Here is a 25634-nt window from a genome sequence, read left to right as displayed (position 1 = left end):
CCAGGCTTTCTGAAACCTATCCATGGCCCTTGTCAGGGGGGCTTCCAGAGTCCAATTAGCGCTTTGTGAGGACTTTGCTGGTCTCCCTGAGGCTGGGGAACCACTCGGACTCTCCAGTCAAAACTGACTGTAATAATTGTTCTGACATCTAAGCGTCTGAAGACCCCCCTTTTTTCACTACTCTCTCTATTTTTTTTTCCACCCTTCTTTGTAATGAAACAATAAGTTGCTTCAAACTAATGTGTGATAGAGGGTTTATCTACTAATTTCTTTCTCTTTAAAATTGCTGTTTCTTTAGAGGAAAAAAAAAACAAACAGAAAACTTTTATTTTAAATTTAAAACTCTGGGTTTAAATTATTGAAAATAAATATTTATCCAGACGAAAGGGGATACGAAACCTTTTACTGGTAATTTAAAAAAACAAACGGAAACAAAGAAATACACAGTGACCATTTAAACACTGTTTGTCACTGAAAACCTTGTTTACAACGGACTGAACAAGTTGTTGTAGAATACCGCCCTCTCGTGGACAACTGTGGGGTTTACCCTAAGAATAAAACACTGAAGTGATTATTTCTAATGGTGTAAAAACTATTAAAAAAATTTAATTTAAATGGGTCAAAGAGTAAAGTAACAGTTGTCATTTACATGTGTTATATTTGGATTTCTATGCAGGACAATTATATTGGTAAGTATTTAGACTTTACTAGATTTCTCGTGTATTTTATTTTCATTTATGTGGTTTTCCAGGTGGGAAAATTATGAAATGATTAAAATTATGAGATTTGTGAAATAAACCCTACTCTAGCCATTTAAAAAAATAAATAAACAAATCAATGTTTTTAACAGTATTGAGAGTTCTGAAATAATTATTTTAGTAGCTGTATTTTTGGTTTTCTAATTTAAGACAAACGTTTTTGTTTTTTAAAAAACATAACATTTTTATTTATTGGTCGTTATGTTTTATATGATCTTCGTGTAACTGCAAAAATCTAAATATTTAATTTTCTTTATTTAGTATTGTGATAGTAAATTCTGAAAAATAAAACAAAGTGAAGAAGAAAAACAGGGCTGTGCTTGCGCCCTGTAGCCACTAGATGTCAGCATTTTAGGCTTTTTGTTGAGAGCGAGATGAAAAACTACAATTAAACAGCTTTTTTGTTAAATCCAAACAATAATACTTAAAGCATTTATCTTTTTTATTGTGTTTCCAAAAAAAAATTTTGAACAAAACAAGAATTTTGATAAGAAAGTGGGATTTATGCACTGATCTCATTAGTACAAAGACTCAACATATGTATTTTTAAAGACGTTGTTCCCTTTTAATGTTCATAGCAAGATTCTTCATGTTTTATTGTGCTTTTATTGAAAGTGTTTTATCCTTCTGTATCATCTGTTGTTTCGGAAATGCTTCTGTAGCCCAGAAAAATGTGATCAGAAAAACAGTGACGACAGCAACTCGAATCTTAAGAAATGCAGAACCGAGTATAGAAAGTATTTACAATGAGTGTGTGGTCAGTAAGGCAAACAAAATTGTAATTGACAAAACCCATCCTCTTAATCACTGCTTCAGAATCCTTCCATCTCTGCTTCTTCTACTAAAAACATAACAAAATTCTCATTTCTTCCACAAACCATTAAGCTCCTAAATGTGTGACATGACATGTATGTCGTGTATTTAAAGGAATTCCCTTTTGTCTGTATATACTTGTGATTTATTTTTGTGTTGTAGATGAGTGACCATGTAAGGCTATGCCTGAGCTACGCCTGTACTAATTTTATACCACAAATTCATCTCCCCACGGGGACAAATAAAGTAAACAGAATGAGTTTAGGTCAACACAGTAAAAACAAGTTTATTTATGAAAAAATGTCGTATAATTCCATTTAAGAACTCAAAATATGTTTAGTAGTTGATAGATATTTTTCTCAAGAAGTATGTATAAAGACTTGAAAGACAAAAAAACTGTCCTGGTTTAGTTTGTGAATCAGTCCTTTTTATCTCAACTGGGCTTCCGTAGATTGTAGGTCACGTGGTTTTGTTTTTAAGGAAGAGGCGCCGGTGTGAGAGGAGATAACAGCTGCGCTTGTTTTCGTCTAACAATAAGTGAAGTTTCGAGCACTTTTCGACCGTCGTAGTGAAGTAAAGCTGAAAGCAGCAGCTATGCGCTCTCTGAACTTCGTTCACCGGGTCAGCTTGGATTTCTCAGGGACGATGTTTCCTCACGCCATCTGTCTGGGAGACGCAGACAACGACTCGGTAATGTGCTTTCATTTAGTTGTTTGCATCTCACGTCCGAGTTGACCTCACAGTACGGCTACGTGCGCGTTAAAATATCAGGTTAATAAATGTGAATTCGTCCGTCAAAAATCACGAATTAAATTTAAGTAAAAACAAACTAAGTGTTGCTTTAAAACAGTCTTATAAAATAAGGAGTTTTTCACCGGGAAACATTAGCAAAATTAATCAAAAGTGTTGCACAATCCTGTTCCAAATGTGTTTTATCTAATTCCTATTTAGTTAATTGAAGTTTCGGGCCACATCCTCTCTCTCTTTCAAAAATAAATAAATAAAAATCCCCTTATACAAAATAGCATGTTTTCTTTCTTTGCTCGTCTGAATGTTGGACAGAAAATTGTCAAAATTCATTAAAGAGTAAAGTTATTTTTGTCAACCTGGTTTTTTTTCCAACATATAAACACCTACCGACTGTTACCAGCTTATTTTTATTACATAACTGTTTTGTGTGCAATACTTGTATCTGTGCTAAAATGATAAATAATCATGGTAAGAAGGTACCAGTTCTTTTAAAATCTAAACACGTTGGTTTCTGAATATAATACAAATGATCAGGTTTTAATGTTTGGTGATAAACAACCCTTAATATAATAAATTGTAATTTTTACTTTTTTCCAAAATAGTGAATGAAAAGTTAGTATTTAACTTACAGCTTAAATATTAATTAAGAGAGAAAGTTGTTAAGTTTATTATGCACCAAACAAATCATATCACCACAAGCACCTCATACCAGCTGTGAAGCACGGTGGTGGAGGGGTGATGGTTTGGACTTGTTTTACAGCCACAAGGCCTGGGCACCTTGCAGTCATTGAGTCGGCCACAAAGTCTGTGTTCTGTTAGTAAAATATGAGATGAGTCAGTAAAGAATGGTTCAAACTGAGTCACGATGAAATATTGCAATTATTCCAAAGGCAGCGGTGACTCTACAACAGAAGATGATGGTTCTACATGTTGTTGACTAAAAGGTGTATTTAGTTTTTTTATGGTCTGTTTTGGCATTTTGGCTCAGTTTAAGCTGCATAAATAATGTTAGGGTGTAAACTCATGTCCTGTTCATCTCATGTTGGATTTTAAAAATTGAGTTCTATTAAAGTGTCCTGAACCTAAGACCTTGGAACTGAAAGAAGATCCAGTTAGTTTTTACCATGATTATAGCTTCTCAGGATTTTTCTTGGTTTATCAAAGAGAGGTTCTAACATCAGTTGAAGGGGAACATCGGGACTAAAGTTCTGATTTACCCGTCTTCACAAATGATTTTTCATCAGTCGCTTGTTCAGTTTTTGCTCCTGCAGCAAAATGAGAGTGCCGTCTGTTTCCGTCCGCCGCAGCTGAACGAGCTGATCGTTGGAGACACCAGTGGCAAGCTGCTCGTTTACAAAAATGACGACTCCAAACCCTGGATCACCAGAACTTGCGTGGGAATGGTCAGTACAGAACCAGAACGCTAACAGTTTGGGAATGAATGGGATCGTGTAACTCGTCGTGTCTTTACAGCTGACGTGCGTCGCAGTTGGAGATGTCTGCAACAAAGGGAAGGTGAGAAAAAGAAGAACATAAAAAATTCAGTGGCAGCTGAATGTTGTAAAGGTTTAGAGGTGACCCGGCTGAGTTCTTCCTGTGTGTGTGTGTCAGAACCTGGTCGTCGCTGTGGGTGCAGAGGGCTGGTTTCACCTCTTCGATCTGACAGCTGCCAATGCGAGCAAAGCTGATTCCTCCAGCCAGCACGAGTTCCTGTCTCCTGATGACCAGAGGCCCTTCTTCACCCAACATATTCCTGCCAACACCAAAGTCATCCTCATAAGTGATATCGGTACAGTCCTGGCAGGCGAATGTGTTTTTCTGTCTGTTAGCAAAATATTTTAGGAACCATTGGACAGATTTTATTGACACTCCCAGAAAGTAACCACTAGATGTGCACCTACGGCTGATTAATTTTTGGAGCCAAACAGATTCAAGATGACCGCCACAGCTAATCAGTCTCAGCAAACACAAAAATGGCTCTAACTTTATCAATTTTATTGAGATTTGGCCCAAATGTGGTGTGGTTGTAGCTGAGAGTTATACCCAACACATACCTCAACGGCTAACAGATTGCTTGAGACTTTTGCGTAAAACTTTGCAATTACTGGTTGGCATCATTGTTGTTTGTCTGTTAGCAAAATATCTTGTGAACCATTGGACAGATTTCAGTAAAACTCTCCAAAAGTAATCAATGGATGTGCATGTGTAACTGAACAAAATGTGGATTCCATCCAATTCAATACGACCAACAGAAATAATGAAACGTAGCCAGTTTTACAGATATTGTGCTCGGATTTGTTAAGGTATTAACTGATGCTCATCCTCAACAAATACTTTTAATGTAGTAAATAAACAACGTATCTTGATATTGTAAGAGATCTTGTATAACATTATATTTAATGTTTTCTTCCTCTTAGCATAAGATGATTTGGTCTAAAACTGCTAAACTGGATATTGTGCAGATGGAGATGGGCGCTGTGAGCTGGTGGTGGGCTACACAGACCGAGTGGTGAGAGCGTTTCGATGGGAAGAACCATCTGACAGTTCAGAGGGGGGATCCGGTCAGCTGGTTCTACTCAAGAAGTGGCTTCTGGAGGGACAGGTGCGCAGGGCTGGGTTTGTGACACTGTGACAAATTAGGCTCTGAATTTAAATTAGAATATTAAGTGAAGCAGTTCTTGTGCTTACAAATTGTAATTTATAGTCACAAATCAGAAAAAGCTTCTACGGTTTAGGAAATTCCGTTTAAAGAACTCATTGTTCAGTTTCCTTCCGTTTTTGTTTATTAGCAGAAAGCATGAATCCAGGACACTCTTTGTTTTTTATTTGTTCCTTTTTTTGAGTAATGTATTTACCTGATAACTCCTAGTACACGGTTTAGCTGCCAAGTTGGAAGACAAGCAGTGAATAAACATAAAGGACAAAGAGAACAAATAAGTTATTGTGGATCATTCCTCTGTTAATGTGCTTTTTTTCTTCTAGTATGGTGGAGAAATAAGTAAAACTAAAAAAAAAAAAACAAATAACAGTGATCAGCCCCAGTTTTAGTCTTTTTCTGAAGGCTGCTTTTTTACTTTTGTACTTGTACCTGACTACTGTGCTTTTAAAATAAGGAAAGTGGACACGTTGAGGACAAAAGAAGAAGTATAAAAAAAAAGTCGGCACGTAAATAATATCTGCAAGTCACGTCTTTAAAAAACAGAAAAGGTCCAAACACCTGACAGAAGACCTGAGAGATGCATCGTCCTTCAGCTGATTATTTTAGGATGTAGCCCAGTCATCAGACCAAGGCCTAAATAATAAATAACACTTAGATTGCTTTTATAATACATCCTTTATTTGAGCAGACTTGAAAAAGGAAGGAACAGAGAGGATGGAGTGTGTGGGGGGAGACAGATGGGACACTTCTGGATCTGATCAGCTGCAGGAAACGGAGGGCATCAGACTGAGACGGACAGAGAGACGGACATAAGTGTGTGAACACAGTTTCTCACATTTCCTGAACAGCCATGGTTATACAGGAGGAGGGGAAGCTCAGAAAATGTTAGCATCACATGCTTTAAAATATTACTTTGTGATTAATATCAACACTCAGGTTTTTTCTTTACACTTTCCTCAAGCTGCTAAATGACAAGAAAACTGAATGAGAACTCTTTTGTTTCTTTTTGTTGGACAAAGACAGCCTTGGGAAATAATTAGTACAGCACGTTATCTTATTTATAATCCTAAATTGCTTGAAAATGACAATTGAAGAAAAGTTGCTGTAAAAAAATCAACTATTACTGGGCTAAACCTCCGATGTTTGCACACCCCAACCACAACTCTGACTGAGCCTATTAAATATCTCCTTTAAGAGAGGTTTGAAGTTAGTTTGACTGTTTTATATACTCAAGATATAAAAAACAGAAGAATGTGATTTCTATATTATTATTTTTCCTTTTGTGTTAAAATTTGTTTTGTGAGATGAGAAAAAATATACACTTTTGCTTAGAAAAGCATTTTAGCCCATGTACACTAGTTTCAATAAAGCTAATAAGTGCAGGTTTTTCCTTTAATGGTTAGAGTCAAGTACAGAGGCAGGACGATAGAACTAATTAGCGGTGTGTGGGGGGGTCACTTTGTCCTAATTAAAACTTGGGCATTTGAAAGAGTAAAAACAAGTTGGTGGAGTTGGAGACATTTACATATTGAAAATAACCGTAAAGATACATTTTACAATGTATTTAAATAAAATTTAGTGTTAAAGAATCTAGTATTTTAATTCCGGACACCCCTAAAGTGGACCGTACCATTATTATTATTTTTTTAACTCTTTTTTTTTTTTTTTTTGAACGTCCCACTGCTGCCGGACAGACTTACCGTCGTTACACGACTGGACGTAAGATTAATAATTAAATTTTCCACTCAAGTAAGTATTCTAGCAGTACATTTAAAGTAGACCATATGTTAGTAGAAAAGTAAGTACTTTAATTTAGTTTTCAGAGTTTCTGAATTAAACTGTGCGAAGGGTTTAAACGTGAATGCCAATCTTTCCGTAACGTTAGCAAGCGTCAGCTAGCATTCTTCTTTTATGTTTTTTATGTCTATGTTTTATGCTTTTTTAAAAGTTTTATGAGCTAATGTAACAGCGTCCTTTTTAGGATTTATTTAAAAGTTTCTAAAGAAAAACAACTAACAGGACAAAAAATAATTAAATCGAAAAGTCTTCCAATGCTTTGTTAGTTAACTACAAACATCTGTTTACTCAGGGTTAAAGCTGCTAATCGTTAGCATGCTATTCCTAAACTTATTGTGTAATTATCTAATCCATGTACACTTCTAAAGGTCTAATAGTTATAGATTAATTGTAAAAGTTATTAGTGTTTGTGGAAAGCAGATGCAGCTGGGGTAATTGAGTCACCTAGACAGTCACCAGGTGCTAACACCTGTGTTAGCACAAAACTACAGGGAAAAGACTAAAAATACATTGTTTTAATGTAGTGGAAAAAAGCGAGAAATCACTCAAAATGAAGCTAATGAGCTTTTAAAGTCTTGCAGTCTTTATATCTAACTTTCATAAGCGATCATTTTTCATTTTTGGTGTTTTAGAAGTAGCCTGAATAATTGCAAACAAAACAGAGATGTCATTAGGTTTGAGTATTAATCTCATTTCCCTGGAGAAAGAGTGGCTGTGGACACTTAGGCACACTGAAGGAAAAATCAATGTCACGTTGTTCCAGTGTGGATCCAGATGTGTTTCACCCGGAGCCAGAAAACATGCTGTGACTGCAATAAGAAAAATAAGAAAAATAAAACCATGTTTCAGTGGAGAAGACCATAAAGTTTGATGTTCAGTAAATCTCCCTCATCTGATGATCTCTTAGTCCTTTTGTTTAAATATGAAGTAAAAATCCCACAATATCAGTTTAGCAGAATGTGAAAAGAAATGATGGATAATGGTGATTTACTTTTCAAATACTGTTAATGCTGTAAAGCTATGACATCTCTGTTTCTAGTTTATTTGTTATGTTGAAAGTGATTTTTTTTTTTTACATTGCACACGTGGATCTTCTCTTGTTGGATATTGAAGTTCTTACTTTTTTGCTGACATCTAACACAAATATTGTGTTTCATATTCTATAGACTGTTGAAATAATGAAATTTCCTGTAGTTTATTCTGAAGGCATATTTTTGGAGTTTCTAAAGGAAAAAAAATCAGTCGAACAAATAGTGCTCGTCACATTCTTTATGCATAAATGCTGGACATAGTCTCCATAGAGTTTCTTTAACAGTTTAGCTGTCAGTACAATCTTTTTTTTTTTTTTTACATCATTTTATTTTTTGTGTATGCTTTATATCAGAGCCTGGAAAAGTCTGAAATTTGACACAAAAACTGCAACAGGAATCACATTTTTTAAACCACGCTGCTTTCATTTTAGAAAAGTAAATCATCCCACAGTTGTTGTATGATTTGCACCTTGTGACAGTTTTATGTAAATGTATAAATAGTTAAAGAAACTAGGATTATTTTATATAATCTAAACTGACAGACTTGTATAGAGTCAGTTGTTTTTCTTAGGTTCTTCTTCAGACTAAAACATAATGTATCATTAAGTAAACCCTGAATGTTGAGGTGTTGATGCTTACCGTTCTGCAGGTGGACAGTCTGTCTGTGAATCCAGGTCCGGAGGGTTTACCGGAGCTCATGGTGTCCCAGCCGGGCTGCGGTTACGCCATCCTGCTCTGCACCTGGACCCAGCAGGACTCCACGGATTCAGAGGAAGATGCCCCTGCCACGCCGGGGAGGTAAACGCCGTCGGATTTAAGAGGATGAGTTGAGTTGTTGGCTACGTCAGCTTCATGCTTGGATGTCTTCGCTCACAGCGAGGGGCCTTCCAGAGACGTCGTTCTCCACCTGACTACTGGGCGAATACACAACAAGAACGTTTCCACTCATCTCATTGGCAGCATAAGCAAAGGTGCAAAACACAGGAAACTGTTTTATGCTTCGTTTTAAAAGTTAGCAGTTTGAGAGTGAGAGAGGCGTTAAAATAAACGCGTATGTATAATTAAAAAAAACACAATATAAAAGCTTACAAACGTTTGTTAAAAATGTCTTCATCGATCATCTGTTTTTCACCAGGTTCAAAAGAGGAATCCTCTAAATGTGGACTGTTTGCACTTTGCACTTTAGATGGTAAGGCTTTAACTTCTGTCTTTTATTTGACAGAAAATAAAATCTTTTGGTATATCAAGTGTGCCCCTTTTGTTTAAAGTGTTAAAAACACATTTATTTTCTTTTGCTTTTAGTTCAAATTATTATTTTTAACTTTCTTTGTTTTAGCTCTTTTCTGTTTCAACAATTTTACGTTTTTGGCTATTGGTGTATTTTTTAAATGGTTTTATGTGTTTATTGTGCAGCACTTTTTAAACTTTGGTTATTTTTAAATGTGCTCTATAAATAAAATTGATTTAATAAATAAAAAGTAATCAGGTAACACAAGGAATCAAATGTTTGACTTTGTTCAAATTATTAAAAAATTAAATCAACGCTGAAAACCTAAATTTACGAACTGTAAAAAGACATTGATAAATATGAAATAAATTAGTGTGCCTTTAAGAATAACTGAACATAACTTGCTTTTGATGTTATTAAAAAACAACAATCTATTACATAAATGTAGAGAGGAAAAAATGCAATGGTTAAGTTTAATTTAAATCTAATGTTTATAATATTTCGTATTTTGTAAAAAGATCCCTGTATATTTTTACTTTTTTAATTTAGGAAATGTTTATATTATGTTTATTTACTGTTTTTTGAGTTTTATTGATTTAAAGGACAAACATTTAAAGAAGATATTAAGTGAGATTATCATCTACATTTTACATTAATGACGTGATGTCAAGGATTAAAAAAATAAAATCATCTTACCTTCAGGAAACAGCAGGATAGATTTACAGTGACTGTGTTCCATGGTTTCTTTATATTCTAGTTTTGAACTTATTGATGAGAAGATTAAGGGTGTTAAACATGAACATTATTTAGTTGGAACCAGTTTTTCTTATTGTGATACTTTTATAAATTTCTAAATTTTTTCTTTGGAGGAAAACTGAACCACCATACGGACAAAAAGAGTTCTACAGAGAGTGACATTTCCTCCTAGAATACTGATCATTAAAGGCAAACCTTGGAGAGTTTCTTGTAACCAAACTGCTGGATTTTAAAGCCGAGAGTTTCATGTGTTTGTTTTTGTTCTCACATGTTAAAGGAACCCTGAAGTTGATGGACAGCTCAGAGCAGCTGCTGTGGTCCGTGCAGGTGGATCATCAGCTCTTCGCTCTGCAGAAGCTTGACGTCACTGTGAGTCTGTTTACCTCTTTCTGATGGTTTAAAGCTGGTGCATGTTTCAACTCAAAGCCAGGTTAAGAAGAGACCTCAGCCAGATATCTTACTGTGCAAGAATTTAAAGATGCTCTTAGGGTTTCATATATTGCCTTCAGTCAACCAAACCTAGATCCATTTTTCTTAAATCTTTCTGAAGGTTTTCAAAGTTTCTGACATTTGGTTGCTTTTTTCTATTTTTTTTTTTTTTTTACTTGTTTTCAGTCTGGTCTTAGTGTTTGACCATGACAGCATATTTTGCAGTGCGTGTTTAAAAAATAAGGGAAGTGGACATAGGAAGAAATGTCAGGCTTAAAGAAAAACTACAGTATCTCCATCTGATGGACAGTATCTGACAGTTATGTTTTTAAGAAACAGGGGAAAAAAATTTAATGCAAGACAAGTTTTCAGATAACGGATCTTTGGGTCTGTTCTAATACCATTTTGTTTATTGTAAACAACCTTTTTAATGTTAGTAAGAAATGTTTAAAGGCCCATAGTTTGTAACTCTTACTCATCTGTAAAAAGTCAAACCACCACTGCAGTACAGGACCCCTCTATCTGGTTAAATACAGTTGACTTTTTTGATAGCTAACTAACTTATTAATCAGTTTATAGGTTCAGTATTCTGTATCTCAGTAGTAAAGGCCTGTTTGGATGTGTTTATGTCCAGGGAGATGGCAGAGAGGAGGTGGTGGCGTGCGCCTGGGACGGTCAAACTTACATTATCGACCACAATCGAACCGTGGTGCGGTTCCAGTTCGATGAGAACGTCAACGCTTTCTGCGCCGGTGAGAGACCTCGGGCTTCTGTTTCTTTGCTGTTTTTCATTAACAGGTCAGGATCACAATTTATTTATCATGGGCTCAGATGTGACAAATGAACTTTAACAGGAGTTAGAAAATGACTCAGACGACTAAGATGGATTAGGATGAGAGCCTTAAAAACAATAACAATAATAAGTGGAAAAATAAATATATAAAGACAATCTATTGAGAGTATAAAAGCAGTGAGACATAACGACACTTCACTGATTAACTTGGCTTTCAATAGTTTGATGGAGAGTTAATTTATTCATCTCTTTGAAGTAATTTCTGAATTTTTAATTTCACAGTAATTTGCAAATATTTTTAAACATATATTTAAATTATAAAAACAACATGGTGTATAAATCTGAGACATTTGTTTGTGTTTTGCTAAAAGCAATCATTAATTTGAATATAAATAACTCAAAACATTTTGAGAAAGTTGACACAGAAACAAAAACATGAAAATTTATGTTGATTTCAGTTGACTCTTCTGAAAAAACTTATATTGACTGGTCAGAGATTCATAGACTTTGATGTAACGAATCACTTTTCCTATGAAATACAATGTTTACAGGCTCATTTATTTTAGTTTAAAGTTTAGACTTAGATTCTTTTGAAATAAGATGAGAAGAAACAGAAATGGACAGTAAGGATTGTTGTTCTTACATAAATCATCAGTTTTTCACTCTGGGAAAACATATTTCCTCTCATGTGTCTGTACACTCTGAGCCTTTCTGCTTCGGATCGTTAAACTCTGTGCAGATCTTTTATCACATCCACAAATCTGCTCTCATGGGTATCGTTGAGGAGATGTAAGATGTAGCTGCAGAACCAGAAATTTCCATCTGAAATTTTGGAAATGAAAACCAATTACTGGGACGCCTGAAGCAGAACTCCGTGTAACAATAATGCTTCTCTAAATCTTCTGGTTGTGTTTAATAATATACATTTATGACTCTCAAGTGGGCAGTTGAGAGAAATCTTATATTTCTTCTAAATAATTCTAATCAAGCACTTAACATGTATTACTAAGAACAATTTTGTCAAGTCCTGTAGCTCATTATGGCCTGACAGTAGATGTTCATGGGCTTTGGAACAACTTAAGGCTTCATAAGAAGTCAAGTCTATTCGTGATCACGTGGTTGCAAGAAGTTTGTTTTTGCACACACCTTTCATCGTTTACGAGACGCTCTGATCAGAACTCTCTGGAAGCTCCTCCCTCCTCCTACGGCTTTAAAACGGGTTTCTTCCCGGCAGCTTAACTTTCCCGTCCTTGTTTCGCTGGAACAGTTGGAAAGACGGAGCATTAGAAGCAAAATGACTCCAATAAAGCTCACCGGCTTTTCCACATAAACAACTTCTGACCAATCACACATTACTTGGCACAAATCCCTGTGAGAAAAAGTTTGGTTCAGGCCTTGTCACAAAACAGGGGACAAAGCTGATACACAAACAAAAATGACGCAATTCTCGTCACACAACCACATGAACAAGAGCCGACTTTGTGACTTCTCATGGAGCATGCAAAGGCTTTAAGCCAGGGGTCTTCAATCCTGGTCCTCGAGGGCCACTATCCTGCATGTTTTACTTGTTTCTCTGCTCCAACACACCTGATTTGAATCAATGGGTGATTAACAGAACACGAAGAGGTGATTTAACCACTGAATCAGGTGTGTTGGAGCAGAGAAACTAGTGAAACATGCAGGATAGTGACCCTCGAGGACCAGGATTGAAAACCGCTGCTGTAAGCCTTGGCTCAGATGTGGAGAACCTCTGCTTTAGTCATTCCGATCAGCACCACCAGATGGCAGTATGGAGCTTCTGTCGCTCTTCCTGTCATGTATGAGCCAAATGTGATTCCTGCAGAAATGAGTGAATTAAAGAAATGAACTCTGTTTGACCCGTTCTATTAATGTTTGTTTATTTTTTATTTTAAAAAACATACACGTCCGTCTTTATCTGCGCAGATTAGAATGCTTTCTCTGTTTGTGCGGAAGCAATTTTTGCAGATGTGTTCGTCTGTCTTCACATAATAGCGTTGCTCGCGGCGTGCTCATTAAAAACTGTGGTTGCAGGTCAGTATACATGTAAGGAGGGTAAAAACAGCCCCTGCCTGGTGTACGTCAGCTTCAACCAGAAAATCTACATCTACTGGAAGGTGGAGCTGGAGCGCATGGAGTCCACTAACCTGCTACGCGTGCTGGAGGAGAAGCCTGAGTTCAAAAGCCACCTGAAGGCGCTGGGCGTCGGTGAGTATATAAACAACTTAAACTCAGATGTCAGGAAGCCAATTCAGCTCAGAGCAGACCATCGTTCATTAAACCCGAACCAACATCTCCTCAGTTTGAGGTTGAAATTAAATAGTTGACCAGCTGTGATTGTTGGTTGGGATAATTTCTTCAATCCCATCGTTAACACTCGGATTCTGACCTGAATGCTAAAGAGCAGGAAGGCGAGATAATAACTCTGCATGACACTTTTTATTTCTAACAAAATCCTGATTATCTGCAAGTTTACCTCCCACTCTTTTCCTCTTTAAATTAATAGCTTGGCATTTTGAGAAATTTGTATTTTTGCTCTGTGTTGCAAAAAATACACAGAAGTGTACACAGCATTTTCTTATGTGAACTATAAAAATACAGCCAAAAATATTTCACTGTATAATAGCAGCTATTCCTACATTTAAAACCACTTTCCTTATAGGCTTGTAAAAGTGCTAAACTGTTCTTCTGGCTTGAAGTCACTGGCTTTTACTCATGAACTTAATTTAATGTTTAAACCTTAAAGTTCATACATTTTGTTTTTTACACCTTTTTACCAGTGTGTGATGATCAAATATAGAAATAAAAACAAAAATCTACATTAGTATTAGGAAGGAGAAGTGCAAGAGTGGATCAGTCATAGAAAACCTCACCAAACTGCCCACCAGATTTGTTTATAAAAGTCATTAAAACATCTGTTATTTGGTTATTGAATAAGTTGTGCAAACTATTCAGAAGTTGAGTTATTGTTTTTATCAGTGTGTTTATAAATTAGGAAAAAATAGAAAATACAAGAGATGAAAACACCTTTCCAATGCAAGAATTATGCTTGTAGGTAATTCTATATAAAAGTGAGACAATATCTTAAGGACATTTTAGATAAAACAGTGACTATGTGTTTTACTTACAGTTACAGCTTTTATTAGGACAAACAAACAAGGAATAGTTTTGTGATCTGTTTAAATTGTCAGTGAGAATTTATTGCTACAGGGACCTTTTTACTCCAATAGCAGAAACATCACTTTGTTGAATTCAACCACAGGAGTATTTATGCTGTGTTCAGTAAAAGTACGACTGCCTGACTATTTAATATTTACTGAAGTAATTTCAACTTAAGTCTCTCCAGGAGTCTGCTCAGTACTGTTAGTCAAGTCAAGTCAAATTTATTTATCCAGCACTTTTCAGCAACAAGGCGGTACAAAGTGCTTTACAACATGTGAACACCAAAAAACAAAGTCAAAACACACAACAATATCTAAGACACTAAGTAAGACACGTATGAGCTAAAAACTAAACTACTGTTACCATATAAAGGTTATCTCAAATTTTAAAAACAAGTGGAAACAAAGAGCAGCAACAGAAACTTTCTATTAAAATATAAACACCATCTGCATCGACATCAAAGCATCAATCCAACAATATTTGAAGGCAGCAGTAATTTCCATAAACTGCTCGGTCTTTGAGCAGCAGTGTTTTGTTGAGTCATTTGTTTGTTTTAGATTGCACGCTCACCTGCCGGTGCTCCTCCTCGCATGCTTTCATTCTCTTATTGTTTGAATATTGAATCAAGTTTGTTTTGTTTCTGCTTTTAGTGGTGACAGTTTTTTTAATTTTTTTTGTGCTTGTTATAAGACTGTGCTTTTATTGGATTCTTGTGCCCTTGTAGCCAAGCACTTTCCATGTTACATAATTAGCTTCTGGAGGCTGACATGCTGCTCTGTTTCTCACCGGGTCCACTCCTTATCAGGTTATTTATTTATTGAATTGTTTGGGTGGTTGGCGTCTCAGTAGTGAAGGTGGGAACGGATGCTTTAGCGGCATTTTGTGTATGTTTTAGCTGAGAAGCTGCCTGAAACGATGCACAAACTCCACTTTTTGTTTGGTGCGCTTTGTTCACTGGCTTGTAAATGATGCAGAGCCACCTTCAACGTGTTGTATGACCTAGAGAATGTAAATGTTACCTTGTCATATTTATATATATTATTGTGGATTGTGTAATGTGGGACAGCAGTAATGGTAATTTGCAGCTAATAATAATGACATTCTTTCACTACTTGATAAAAGCTCCAAGACATTCAAGCCCTGAGTGTTCTTGGTCAAAAAGCTCCTTTTTTGACCATGATGCAAACTTCAGCAGCACTCAGACTTTATTAATATTTAATCAATCTATTATATATTTATAGAACTTTTGTGTTTTGTTTGTTTTTGCATTTTGCCTAAGTACATTTATTCACAGTATAATACATTATTTTCATGCTTTCACTGCAGGACCTCTGGTCACTTTAAGTTTTGTCACTTTAAAGCTTCCTTCTTATCCACTTAATTGTCTGATTTCTCAGAACTGGTTGATTGGAAGACAGTCGGTCATTTTGGTTGAGGGCATCCCAAACAAGTCCCAAATAAATGCAAAAAGTGTTTCCCAGGGACTTCATCAAGTGAAGGATCAGGAGGCTGTAGTATGAAAAAGGCATTTCAGGGCCCTCGGGAGCACAGTTTTCTGTAAATGGTGTTAATGTGGACTTGCAGTTTTAGATTGTTTTCAGACATTTTACGTGCTTAGAAAGTTTGCAAAACATTGAAGAAAAAATGTATCCAAAAAACATTTTCTTGCCTCTGCAAAGTAACTTTTCCACAGCTGAGTTAGTAGCCTTGTTCTTTTTCATTCTTACATGCTGCTCAGTGCTCAGCCTTAACATAAATATAAAAACACAATTTACTCTAAGCCTTTTATTCATCAATGACAAGCTTATATCAAGACCTGTATTATTATGACAAAATAAGGGTAGCCCATATTATAAAGGAGTTCTTTTTTCCTTGTTTGCAGTCTTCATATGGCTTTATATTTAACCCGTAATAAAAGAGTAAAGTCAGTCATCTCATAAAATCCAGCTGCATGTTGACTAAAAGAGGTCAGGGGGGAAATTTATTCAATCCAAATGCGGACTTATCTGCACTTGGATCAGTCGACTGGGCTCTGAGGCTTGTAATCTCTAATTGCTTCTTTTTTTAATATGTATTTCACCCTCCTCTTTCTCCTCAAATCTTTTCAGTCTTCTTAAAACTGCACTAATAACAAACTTTTTTTTTTTTACCATCAGACAGTCGTTGGTTAATCATTTCAAATCCACTGTGGTTGTTTATTTCCTGTTAATTTCCTATGTTAATTGCTTTTTGTGGTGGAACATTGATGTTCCCGCTGTGTCAGTGATTTTTAAAATGAAATATTTTACTGAAGGAGATAAAAATTAGGAATTTGCCCGTGCTCGACAGCTCACATGGTTGACCAAGCCATTAAGCCTGTCATGTCAAGACGTGGGTAAAAACATGACATTAAAAAATATGACAAGCAAAAGTTCTTGGAAATGAAAATGTTTTTGTACGATTGTTTCCTGTCATCTTCGTCACTTCAACTCTTGAGTCATGTTTATTACGTTTACAGGTTTTCGCATTAAATTCTGTGAGATGTCATATATAAAAACACAGGAAATAAATTTCATTTTATAAAAGTATTGAATTTCAGTGTTTAAATTGGGGCAAATAGTACAGAATGCATCAAATCGCTATCGTCCAGAAAAGAGCCCAAACAAACTCTGTGCTGTGGTTAGAGGTGTCACCTGCCTCCGTCTGACCTCCCAGAAAGGTCAGCAGCAGCTCCCAGGTGCTTCCCTGCTGTTTTTTTCTTTTTTTTCCCTTACTTATCAAGTGCCCTTTAACCAAACAGTGATTACTAAGAGCCATTCGGCTCTCAGTCACAACGTGAAAAGGTTGCTAAATACGGCCGGCTGCTCTTACATTTTTAATTTATAATGGAGGAGCTCAATCATCAACTCGTTTCATCTCAAGCGAATAACTAATTGCAAGCCTGAAGAGTTTTAAACTTTGCAAGGTAAGCAGGTTTTTTTCCATGTAGATGAAACATACTGACCTCTTTGTGCCAAAACAAAGTGGATTGAAGCCACTTTGCATCAAACTCAGGAGCACATATAGATACTTCTTCTCCCATAACTCATCATATCTGCTTCACAGCAAATTAAATCCAACATAATTATTCAAACGAAAATGTTTTTTATTTTATGTTTAAATAAAGGTGGAGTTAAGTCACACCCACCTTTTAAAAAATGCAAGTTAAGCTTCAATAAAATTGGCTAAATCTGCAGTTGGATATCGAAGATCAAACTTTTTCTTTGCAGGTAAATTTGTACATCATCAAACTGTAGCATCCCAAATATACTTAGAGTATCTATCAATGTTAATGATCAGGGTAATTATTTCTACTAACTACTTTAAATGTCATTATGACACTTTTAATTAACCAGTAAGTTTTAACTTTAATTCACTTGTTCTTAATGTCACAGCTATGCTTAATGTAAGCATAGCTATTTGTTTTTATCAAAAGTCTTGTTTGTTTGAGCTTTGAAGTGTGGATTGTTTGTTTTTCCAGCTACATAGAGTACTGTTATAGTATTCAGTTCTATTTTTGTTGTTTTGGCATTTTAATCATTTATTAGGTAATTCCGACTTGTTCCTTTGTGCTCCACTGGGTGTAATTAAATTGCCCCAGTGGGCAAGAATGAAAAGCCTTTGAGCTTTCCTTTTCCCCATAAAACATTTTCAAAGTTTCTTTCTTGTTGACATTCATAATGAACTGCAAGCAGTTCTTCTTTCCTCTCGCAAGATCATAGAGCTGTCAGTGATCAAAAACCTCGTAAAGTGTCTGTCGTAAAGCCAAATGAAACGAAACCCTGATTAAAAGAAGAAACGCAATAAATAAAACGGGCTTAGAGGAGTATTTTTACTGTGATTCAGCTGCGGTGAGCTTATGTTAAAATTGGATTTAGAGTTCATGGAAGAAGCTTCAATAAAGCTTTGACAAGTTGAGGGATCGGAAACCAAAACGACTCATCTGTCAAAGGAACGAAGTAGGTTGCAGACATTCATTTCATCTGGAGCTTTAAAACTGCTTAAATAAACAGTATTTCTTCTTCTTCTTTAAAAACATGATCATGTGCATTTGTTTTTAAAGGGTATTTCTAAACTCTTCTCTGATGCCTTATTTCAAATCAGTTTATTTACTTATGTTGCGCCAATTCGCAAGAAAAGTCCAAACTATCAGTCAAATTACACACAGTTCAGTCCAAAAATAGATTCAGAATACATCCAGTCAGTTTAATCTAATTATTATACAACCCCAATTCCAAAAAGTTTGGCTGTTGTGCAAAATGTAAATAAAAACAGAATGCAATGACTTGCAAATTTCACAAACCCATATCTTTTCCCAATGGAACATAGTAAGTATGCACATGTTTAAACTAAGAAATTGTGCCATTTTTAGAAGAGTTTCATGGTAGCAACACATCTCAAAAAGTTGTTTCTGGGTCATGTTTCCCCCACTGTGAAGCAGCCCCTCAGTCTGTAAACATCTAAGAACTGATGAGAGCACCTGCTGGAGGTTTTGGAGGGAATGTTGTCCCATTCTTGTCTGATTGTCTAGGATTCGAGGTGTTCAACAATCCTGGGTTGTCTCTTTGTTTTTTGTTTCATAATGCTAGGCTGCAGGCAGACCAGTACAGCACCCAAACTCTTCTACTACAAAGCCATGCTGTTGTAATATGCAAAGGCGTTACCTAAAAAAGACGTCTGGATGTGACTATATTTTCTAAAAAACTGTATGTAGTTTTCTGCATTGATGGTGCCTTTCCAGATGTGTAAGCTACCCATGACATAGACACTAATGCCATCAAAGAGGCTGGCTTTTGGACTGTGCTGATAACAGGCTGGATGAGGATTTTCTTTCCACAAATGAGCTTTAAGGCAGCATTTATAGAAGACACAGACAGTGATGATGTGTGGAAGTGTTCCTGAGTCCATGCAGTGATGTCCAGAACAGAACCAGACCTGATTTTAATGCAGTGGCCTCTGAGGGCCTGAAGATCACAGGCATCTAATGACTTATGGTCGTGTTCTTCAGGTAAAGAGATTTACAGTTTCATAGTTTAAACATTTGATATGTTTACTGTGTTCCATTGTGATTAATAATGGGTTTGTTCAATTTGCAAATCATTGTTTAGTTTTAATATATTTTACACAACTGTTTCAAAATTAGGGTTGTACAGTTCAATGTGAGTGAGTGCATCACATAATGCTAATTAGTGAAAAGCTTTATAAGGATCATATCTTTACTTTAATGCAACCCTCCACCTCACACACATTTTACACATTTCCAGGTAGACAATCATCTTTAGGGGTAATTTAATTTCTATTAAAGAAATGTCTTTTTTTGCTTACATGGTGAGAATCAGATAAAAAGGCACCAGTCTTTAGGTTTCTTCCATTGCCCATCATTGTGAGCTAACCTGAGGACAGAAGAGTTTGTGAATGCCCTCGCTGTGTTTATATTTAGACTGAATTCTTGGGAAGCTCTCATTATGTTTTTCTAGTAACACGGTAAATGCTCATTGTCAACAGTAAATTGCCACATTGTCCTTCTTGCCCCCACAGATGCAGAGGATTCAGCTGCAGTGAGGGAACTGGTGGCAAACGTTCTCTACCAGGATGCACAAACATAGCACTATGGCTTATATCATCACACTGCCTTCTCTGTTTTTCCCCTCTAAATGTAAATATTCTGTTAATAAACACTGTCTGTCCCCATTCTGCTGGTCTTATTTGTGTTCCCTGCAGAAAGACGTTTCAGGCTTAGTTTTCTGAATTACTTGCTGCTGGCAGTAATCTCAGTCCTTCACACTGCCGCTGTCATTGGTATTCTGTGCGCCCAGGTTGTTTTTAACAAGGCAGGAAGGATGAAAAGCATGAGGCGCGATGCAGGGAAAACGCCGCACTGTTTAACCTGCTGCTTTCTGTGGTTGATTTTGTTTTTGAGTGAGGAAGATCAGCACAGACGCTCTGCTGCTGTCAGATCATCACTGACAACCTGCCGACAGGAGATCAAAAAGAGCTGCCCTCCTCCTTTTCGTTCAGTACAGAATTTTCGTTTATCTTTGGAGTTCAAGCCCTACAGATTTTACATAATACAATAAACCGGCATGGCAGCAAGACGGCAGTATTGTCTCACAGCAAAGTGCCTGCAGGGTGTGACGAGTGGAAGGACTGAGGGAATCACCCACTGTTCCACTTGGGAGGATCCTATAACCACCTGTGTTGGCTGCCTCTGTCTTTTTGCATGCAATATAAATGAGATGTGTGTTTGTGATGGTGTTACTGTGGCTAAGGCTCAGGTGTCCTGGGAGGCCACAGCCTCTCATCTATCCTGCTCTTTTGAGGTGCCCTGAATCCTGAGCCAGGAGTCACTTGTTTGATGCAACATTGGTGCTATTTCGGCAAGGAAATCCCGCCTCCATTTATTATGTACTGTTAAGGGCGTCTGAAAGTGTCCTTAATCGGAAAAACCACACAAGCTTCAGATGTTCAGGACACCGTTCTGATCTCCCACAGTCTGTTTAGGATACAACACTTCTCTGGTTTCAACTAATAATTTGTGACAGTGACATTTTACTCTTAAATATTCACCAAACACACATTATATACATGAAATGCATCTGACATTTGACCCTGTGACTTAAGCATGCCAGGCTAATGGCCTTCCTCAACCTTGCAGGGGTATGCGGACTGATCTGCAGCTATTTTAAACACATTGAGTCATTTACAGCTTGCAAAAGAAGCTGTATTGGCAGAAATATGGAAGTTTTGTCTCTGGTGAGTTTGCTGTTGTGCGGATCACTGTATAGTCTTCACTTCTTTAAATATTTTTATCTGGAATACCTTTCTTGTAAGAAGAAGATCTTAGATTCTAGGCATTTCTCTTATTTAATACTTGTTTCACTTTAGCTATTTTCCCTCATCCCCCTGACATTCCAGCTTGTAATATTAAAATTCTCCTATTTTTGCTGTTTTACTCTTTCCATATGTTGTTACATTCTATTTAAGTAAAGCTTTGAATTTCTGAACATGAAGGCAAAGTAAACCTTATAGTGAAACTGCAAGTTTCCACAATCCCTTGAAACAAATTGTGTCTGGAGGATGCTGATAAAAGTAACTAAAGTAAGTTAAACTTTATTTCTGTAGCACCTTTCGCAGACAAATAGATCTCAAAGTGCTTCACAGAGGCAAGACAATTAAAATATTAGGCAAACATTAAGCAAAAGCCTGTCTGAATAAAAATGTCTTTAGTTGTTTCTTGAAAGAGTCTGTGCAGCGTAGGGACAGTGGGGGCGGCGTTCCAAAGCCTCGGAGCCACCACCTCAAAAAGCGCGGGTTTTAAAACGGGTTCTGGGTACTGTCAATAGCATTTGACTTGAAGACCTCAGAGTCCTAGACGAAGCTAAAGGAACCAAAAGGTCAAGAATGTAGGCCATGGATAGCCTTGAAAGTTAAAACCAAAATTTTGAAATTATTCCTTAAATGCACAGGAAGCCAGAGCAGGGAGGCAAGAACGGGAGTTATGTGCGCTCTTCTGTCAGTTTTAGTCAGCAGCCTTACTGCAGTATTCTGCATTCGCTCCTCGGCAATGATCCACAATGCTGAGGAGCATCTAGTCAACGTGTCCACCACAATAGTATTTTACAACTAACACTCTCCAGCAACCATGTCATTTAAGACTTACACACAAGTTTAACCTTTATGGGGTAGATAATAACTTCTTTTACAGAATGCAGTTGTCAGTATGCAAACTGAGATCAGCTGATCTCGCATTTATCAGGGGTCCTTTGCAGCCTGTGTAAGATTTTTGTAAAACGTCTCGGCTTTCTGTGCTGTTGAAAAGAGGTGAACTTTACTGGATATAGGACCCTGAGCCTGTAGGGGTTGTGCAGGAATCCACGGAAGGCATTGATGTCCAACAGGTTGCTCAATAATGGGATGACACCCCCGTCGGATGCAGACCGTCTGTGCAGAGAGATCCTGTGAAAACGTTATCTTTACGCATCTTGTGAGATTCCTTGTTTCCTTGCTTCTTGGCAGACAAGATCCTTCTCTTGAAAATTTAAGAAGCAGTCCAGCTTCCTCTGTTCTGATATGGTTTCTCAGTGGCCAGTGTGCAGCAGACCTATCAGCCTCAGCCATCTTGGTAGCATGTCGGAAATAAAGCTGAACAGCGATTCGTTCCCGTCTGCTCACTCTTGTACACGAATATGCACAGGTTCTTTCCCCTTCTGCGATTTTCCAGATCGTCTGTTTTAGCTTCCAAGAAGCCGATTCACTTAATAGTGGATTTTGACTCGCGTGCAGCTTTTTCGATCGCCTTTTCTGCTTTGTTAATGCACGCTTCGGCTTCGTCTGTATGTGCTGCATTGACTGTGAGGTTTTGTTTTAGCTCTCATCACTTTACTTTCAAGTATAGTTTATGCATTTGCTGTTCCGGTCAATCTTGTATCTATACTAATAAGCTTTTCTCAAAAGTCCAACTTCATTGATTTGATTTTGCACAGTACCTCTGTCATAACGTCATAAATTCGTCTGCTTTTCTGCTAGTAGGTACTTTTTTAAAAAGTTGGTACACCGTTTTGGGAGCTTCTCTGCTAAGCTGCCATCTTATCCTTGGCCATATGACCCCTCTCACATTATTATTTTTTTGGTTCAGGAGATCACAAGCAAAAAGGCTGTAATGTGAACATTTACCCCGGCTATATTGTCTATAAAAGGCTGAAGTCGTAAGACATTTTAATGAGTAACATACCCATCGTTAATCCCCTGTTTATTAAAGCTGACAGCATTCAATCTCACTTACTTTAATGCCAGGTTAACTGTAAAAAAGTGTAGCATTTAAATTAATAAACATTAGACAATATGTTCGCAGCTGCACCTTCTCTGACTCACCCACTGTAGAAACTGCTTCAAATAAGGGATCTTCCTGCATGAATAAAGGATGAATTCATTACATTAAGCTTGGACTTTGAAAAGGCTTTAATGGCCTGAATGTTGAAGGAATTATAAAGAGTTGATCCAACTTCAAAGAGGTTTTATAACCTTTCTTCCCCGAAAAGCTTAATGTTCAAGAAGAAGCCATTTTAATGAACAAAAATCTTCAGGCTGTTGAACACAGGCTGACACTTTATCACTTTTTACAGCTTACGTTGAGCCCTCTCCCCTTAGTTTACATGGCAGACCTGCGGCTGCTGTCAGATTTGTAAATATAAACAACTGTTGCCATTTCATTCCTGTGAGAAAGTTAAAAAACCACCCAAACATGGGCTGCTGCTCCCACAAGTCTCCTCCTGCTGCTTGACTTCAACTCCTACCATAAATAGATGCATTTTGCTAAAAACCGCAGGTCATTTATGGACGTTTCGTTGAAGTAAGAAATGATTAATGTTTTTGTGAAAACATCTTTACGTGGAAAATGTGAAATATCTTGTAACTTTTGATTGTTAAAAAGACAGATGTCCGTTTTGGAATTATAATTATTTCTTCTTACTAAACAGCTTTTTTGGAGAGGGTATTTCTTTTGCAGCTGGTTTCCCAGCAAACATGGACAGATTTAGAAAATTAACCACTTAAGACTGCAGAATGTCAGTGGATTTCTAGTATCTGTGTTTGCAGCAAATTAATAAGATTGTGTTTCTAAGTCTGGGTACTTTCTTTTAACCAAAGGTTTTCTAGTTTTTGACATTTTTGAGTGTTTTTTACATGCATTGCTTTATTAAGGTCTGCCTGCAGAGTTTAAACAACTTGAGATTTACTTCCAGGTGGCTTTGGAGTGATCCAACTCTAGGAAACGTTTCATAGACTGTGACATTCGCTTTAATAGTTGCTGGTATTTTATTGAATCAGTTGTTCAGTTAACCTGTAAAATGTTCTTCATGTCACTGGCTGACATCACCAACATATATATATATATATATATATATATATATATATATATATATATATATAAAATAACACTGTTGAAGCCGGAGGATGAACAGTTTCCCCATGGGCTGGTTCCAGTACAGGTTTTAAATCCTGCCCCCTCCATGTAAACAAGCAGGACTTTGCTCTTATTAAAAACACACACCTCAGATATGTTTTTTCAGGCATTGACTCTTGTTGATTCACTTAGTTCTTACCTTGCTCCTGTATGTTTGTGTATTCATTTCTCTAATATGTTTAGCAGTAATCAGTTATTTCATGGGGTGGCATGACAGAACAGTGGTCAGAGCCATCGCCTCGCATCAAGACGGTCACAGTTTCAGTTTAGGCAAAGATTCTAAATTGAAACAAATACATCATATAGTTTAAAAGTCTAAACCTTTTAAAATAAAATGCTGAAAATATACTATTTTAATTAGAATATTAAAACTTAGTAAACTGCACCATTTCAAAAAATTGTAAAGATTTCATTCTAATCTTTTCTTTTTTTTTTTCATCTTTGAGCCAAACTTTAACTCCATAAATGTGTGAAGTGATCAAAATGTCATGAAGCTCTCTTCCTCACTTTTAAAAAGATTAACATGTCTTGTCATGCCTTCTTTTTTAAATGGCAAAGCAGCAAGATTTCTCATTTAAAAGTCGTGCCACATCCAATTTTCTGAAAATAATTTCAAAAAATGATAAATCTAGCTATTACATTTAGTGCCACAATTTAAGCTGCACCAAACGAAGGAATCTGTGATTTTATTCCACTCAAAAAACAATATTTTATTTAACAGAACAAAGATGAGTCACTAATGGCAGACATGACAGTTTGCTTAAATAAATTATGCAACAATTGACAGAACATGTATTACAAATCTTAAGTTGAGCCTAAAAGCATCATTATTGCATGCTAAATGAACCCTACCCTTAACAACATGCTAGTTTAATGGCTTTACATGACACGCCATGCACTTAAAATGCACCAGAAATTACGCAAAATGTGCTCAGAATTGCCTATTTTTTTTTTTACCAATTATCATGAGATTAAATCAGCTTAAACCTTTCAGACCTTGTTGTGTCCAGGATGGGGAAAAAAAGACAAAAGCTGCAGAAAAAGTGCCACATTTATGAGTTTCATAATGTTTACGCTGTTATTTATTCTGGTGCCTTGGTACAAATTTGAAGCATTTTATTCATTTCTTTTCTTCCTCAACTTTATGCTGCATAGCATTTTAAAATAAGACACATTGATTTTGTTTTCTAGCATTTATCTGTTTTTTTCAACATCTTTAGTCACCAAAACTTTTAAATTTGCTTTTAAAAATTGAATGTGTTTTGCATTTCGTGTCTTTGGACTGATTGTGAAAAATGTTCCGTTTATATATATATATATATATATACTATATATATAATACTGGAGAGGTATATGGGAAAGGGAGGCATTCCACAACAGTAATGCACAGTGGTTGATCTCCCTACGAGATGACCACAGAAACCTCCCTGAGCAAGCCCCGGTAACTATCACAATGGCAGA

The 25634-nt window shown here is 36.5% G+C and overlaps 1 protein-coding gene across 4 annotated transcripts in view; it reads left to right on the top strand.

Moving 5' to 3' along the window:
- The first annotated feature begins 2032 nt into the window (after positions 1-2032).
- The window catches only part of itfg2 (integrin alpha FG-GAP repeat containing 2), a 64916-nt gene continuing 41314 nt past the window's right edge, over positions 2033-25634 (top strand). For 2 of the 4 annotated variants that reach the window (XR_003038949.2, XM_017411564.3), the window contains exons 1-11: positions 2034-2261; positions 3629-3724; positions 3795-3836; positions 3933-4110; positions 4784-4923; positions 8458-8606; positions 8685-8779; positions 8944-8997; positions 10070-10161; positions 10856-10973; positions 13067-13240. Coding sequence is in view for 3 of the 4 variants with exons in the window: in XM_017411564.3 (XP_017267053.1) it covers positions 2166-2261; positions 3629-3724; positions 3795-3836; positions 3933-4110; positions 4784-4923; positions 8458-8606; positions 8685-8779; positions 8944-8997; positions 10070-10161; positions 10856-10973; positions 13067-13240 (1234 nt within the window). In the remaining variant the exon portion in view is untranslated. Of the gene's footprint in view, positions 2262-3628; positions 3725-3794; positions 3837-3932; positions 4111-4783; positions 4924-8457; positions 8607-8684; positions 8780-8943; positions 8998-10069; positions 10162-10855; positions 10974-13066; positions 13241-19750; positions 19904-25634 lie in introns of those variants that run through there. The other 2 variants (XM_017411563.3, XM_017411562.3) reach the window with 2 other exon arrangements.

Source organism: Kryptolebias marmoratus, linkage group LG18 (assembly GCF_001649575.2).
Source record: "Kryptolebias marmoratus isolate JLee-2015 linkage group LG18, ASM164957v2, whole genome shotgun sequence".
In the NCBI taxonomy this organism is placed as follows: domain Eukaryota; kingdom Metazoa; phylum Chordata; class Actinopteri; order Cyprinodontiformes; family Rivulidae; genus Kryptolebias; species Kryptolebias marmoratus.
Note: the sequence above shows the minus strand (reverse complement) of the source record. Positions and strands in the feature narration are given on the sequence as shown.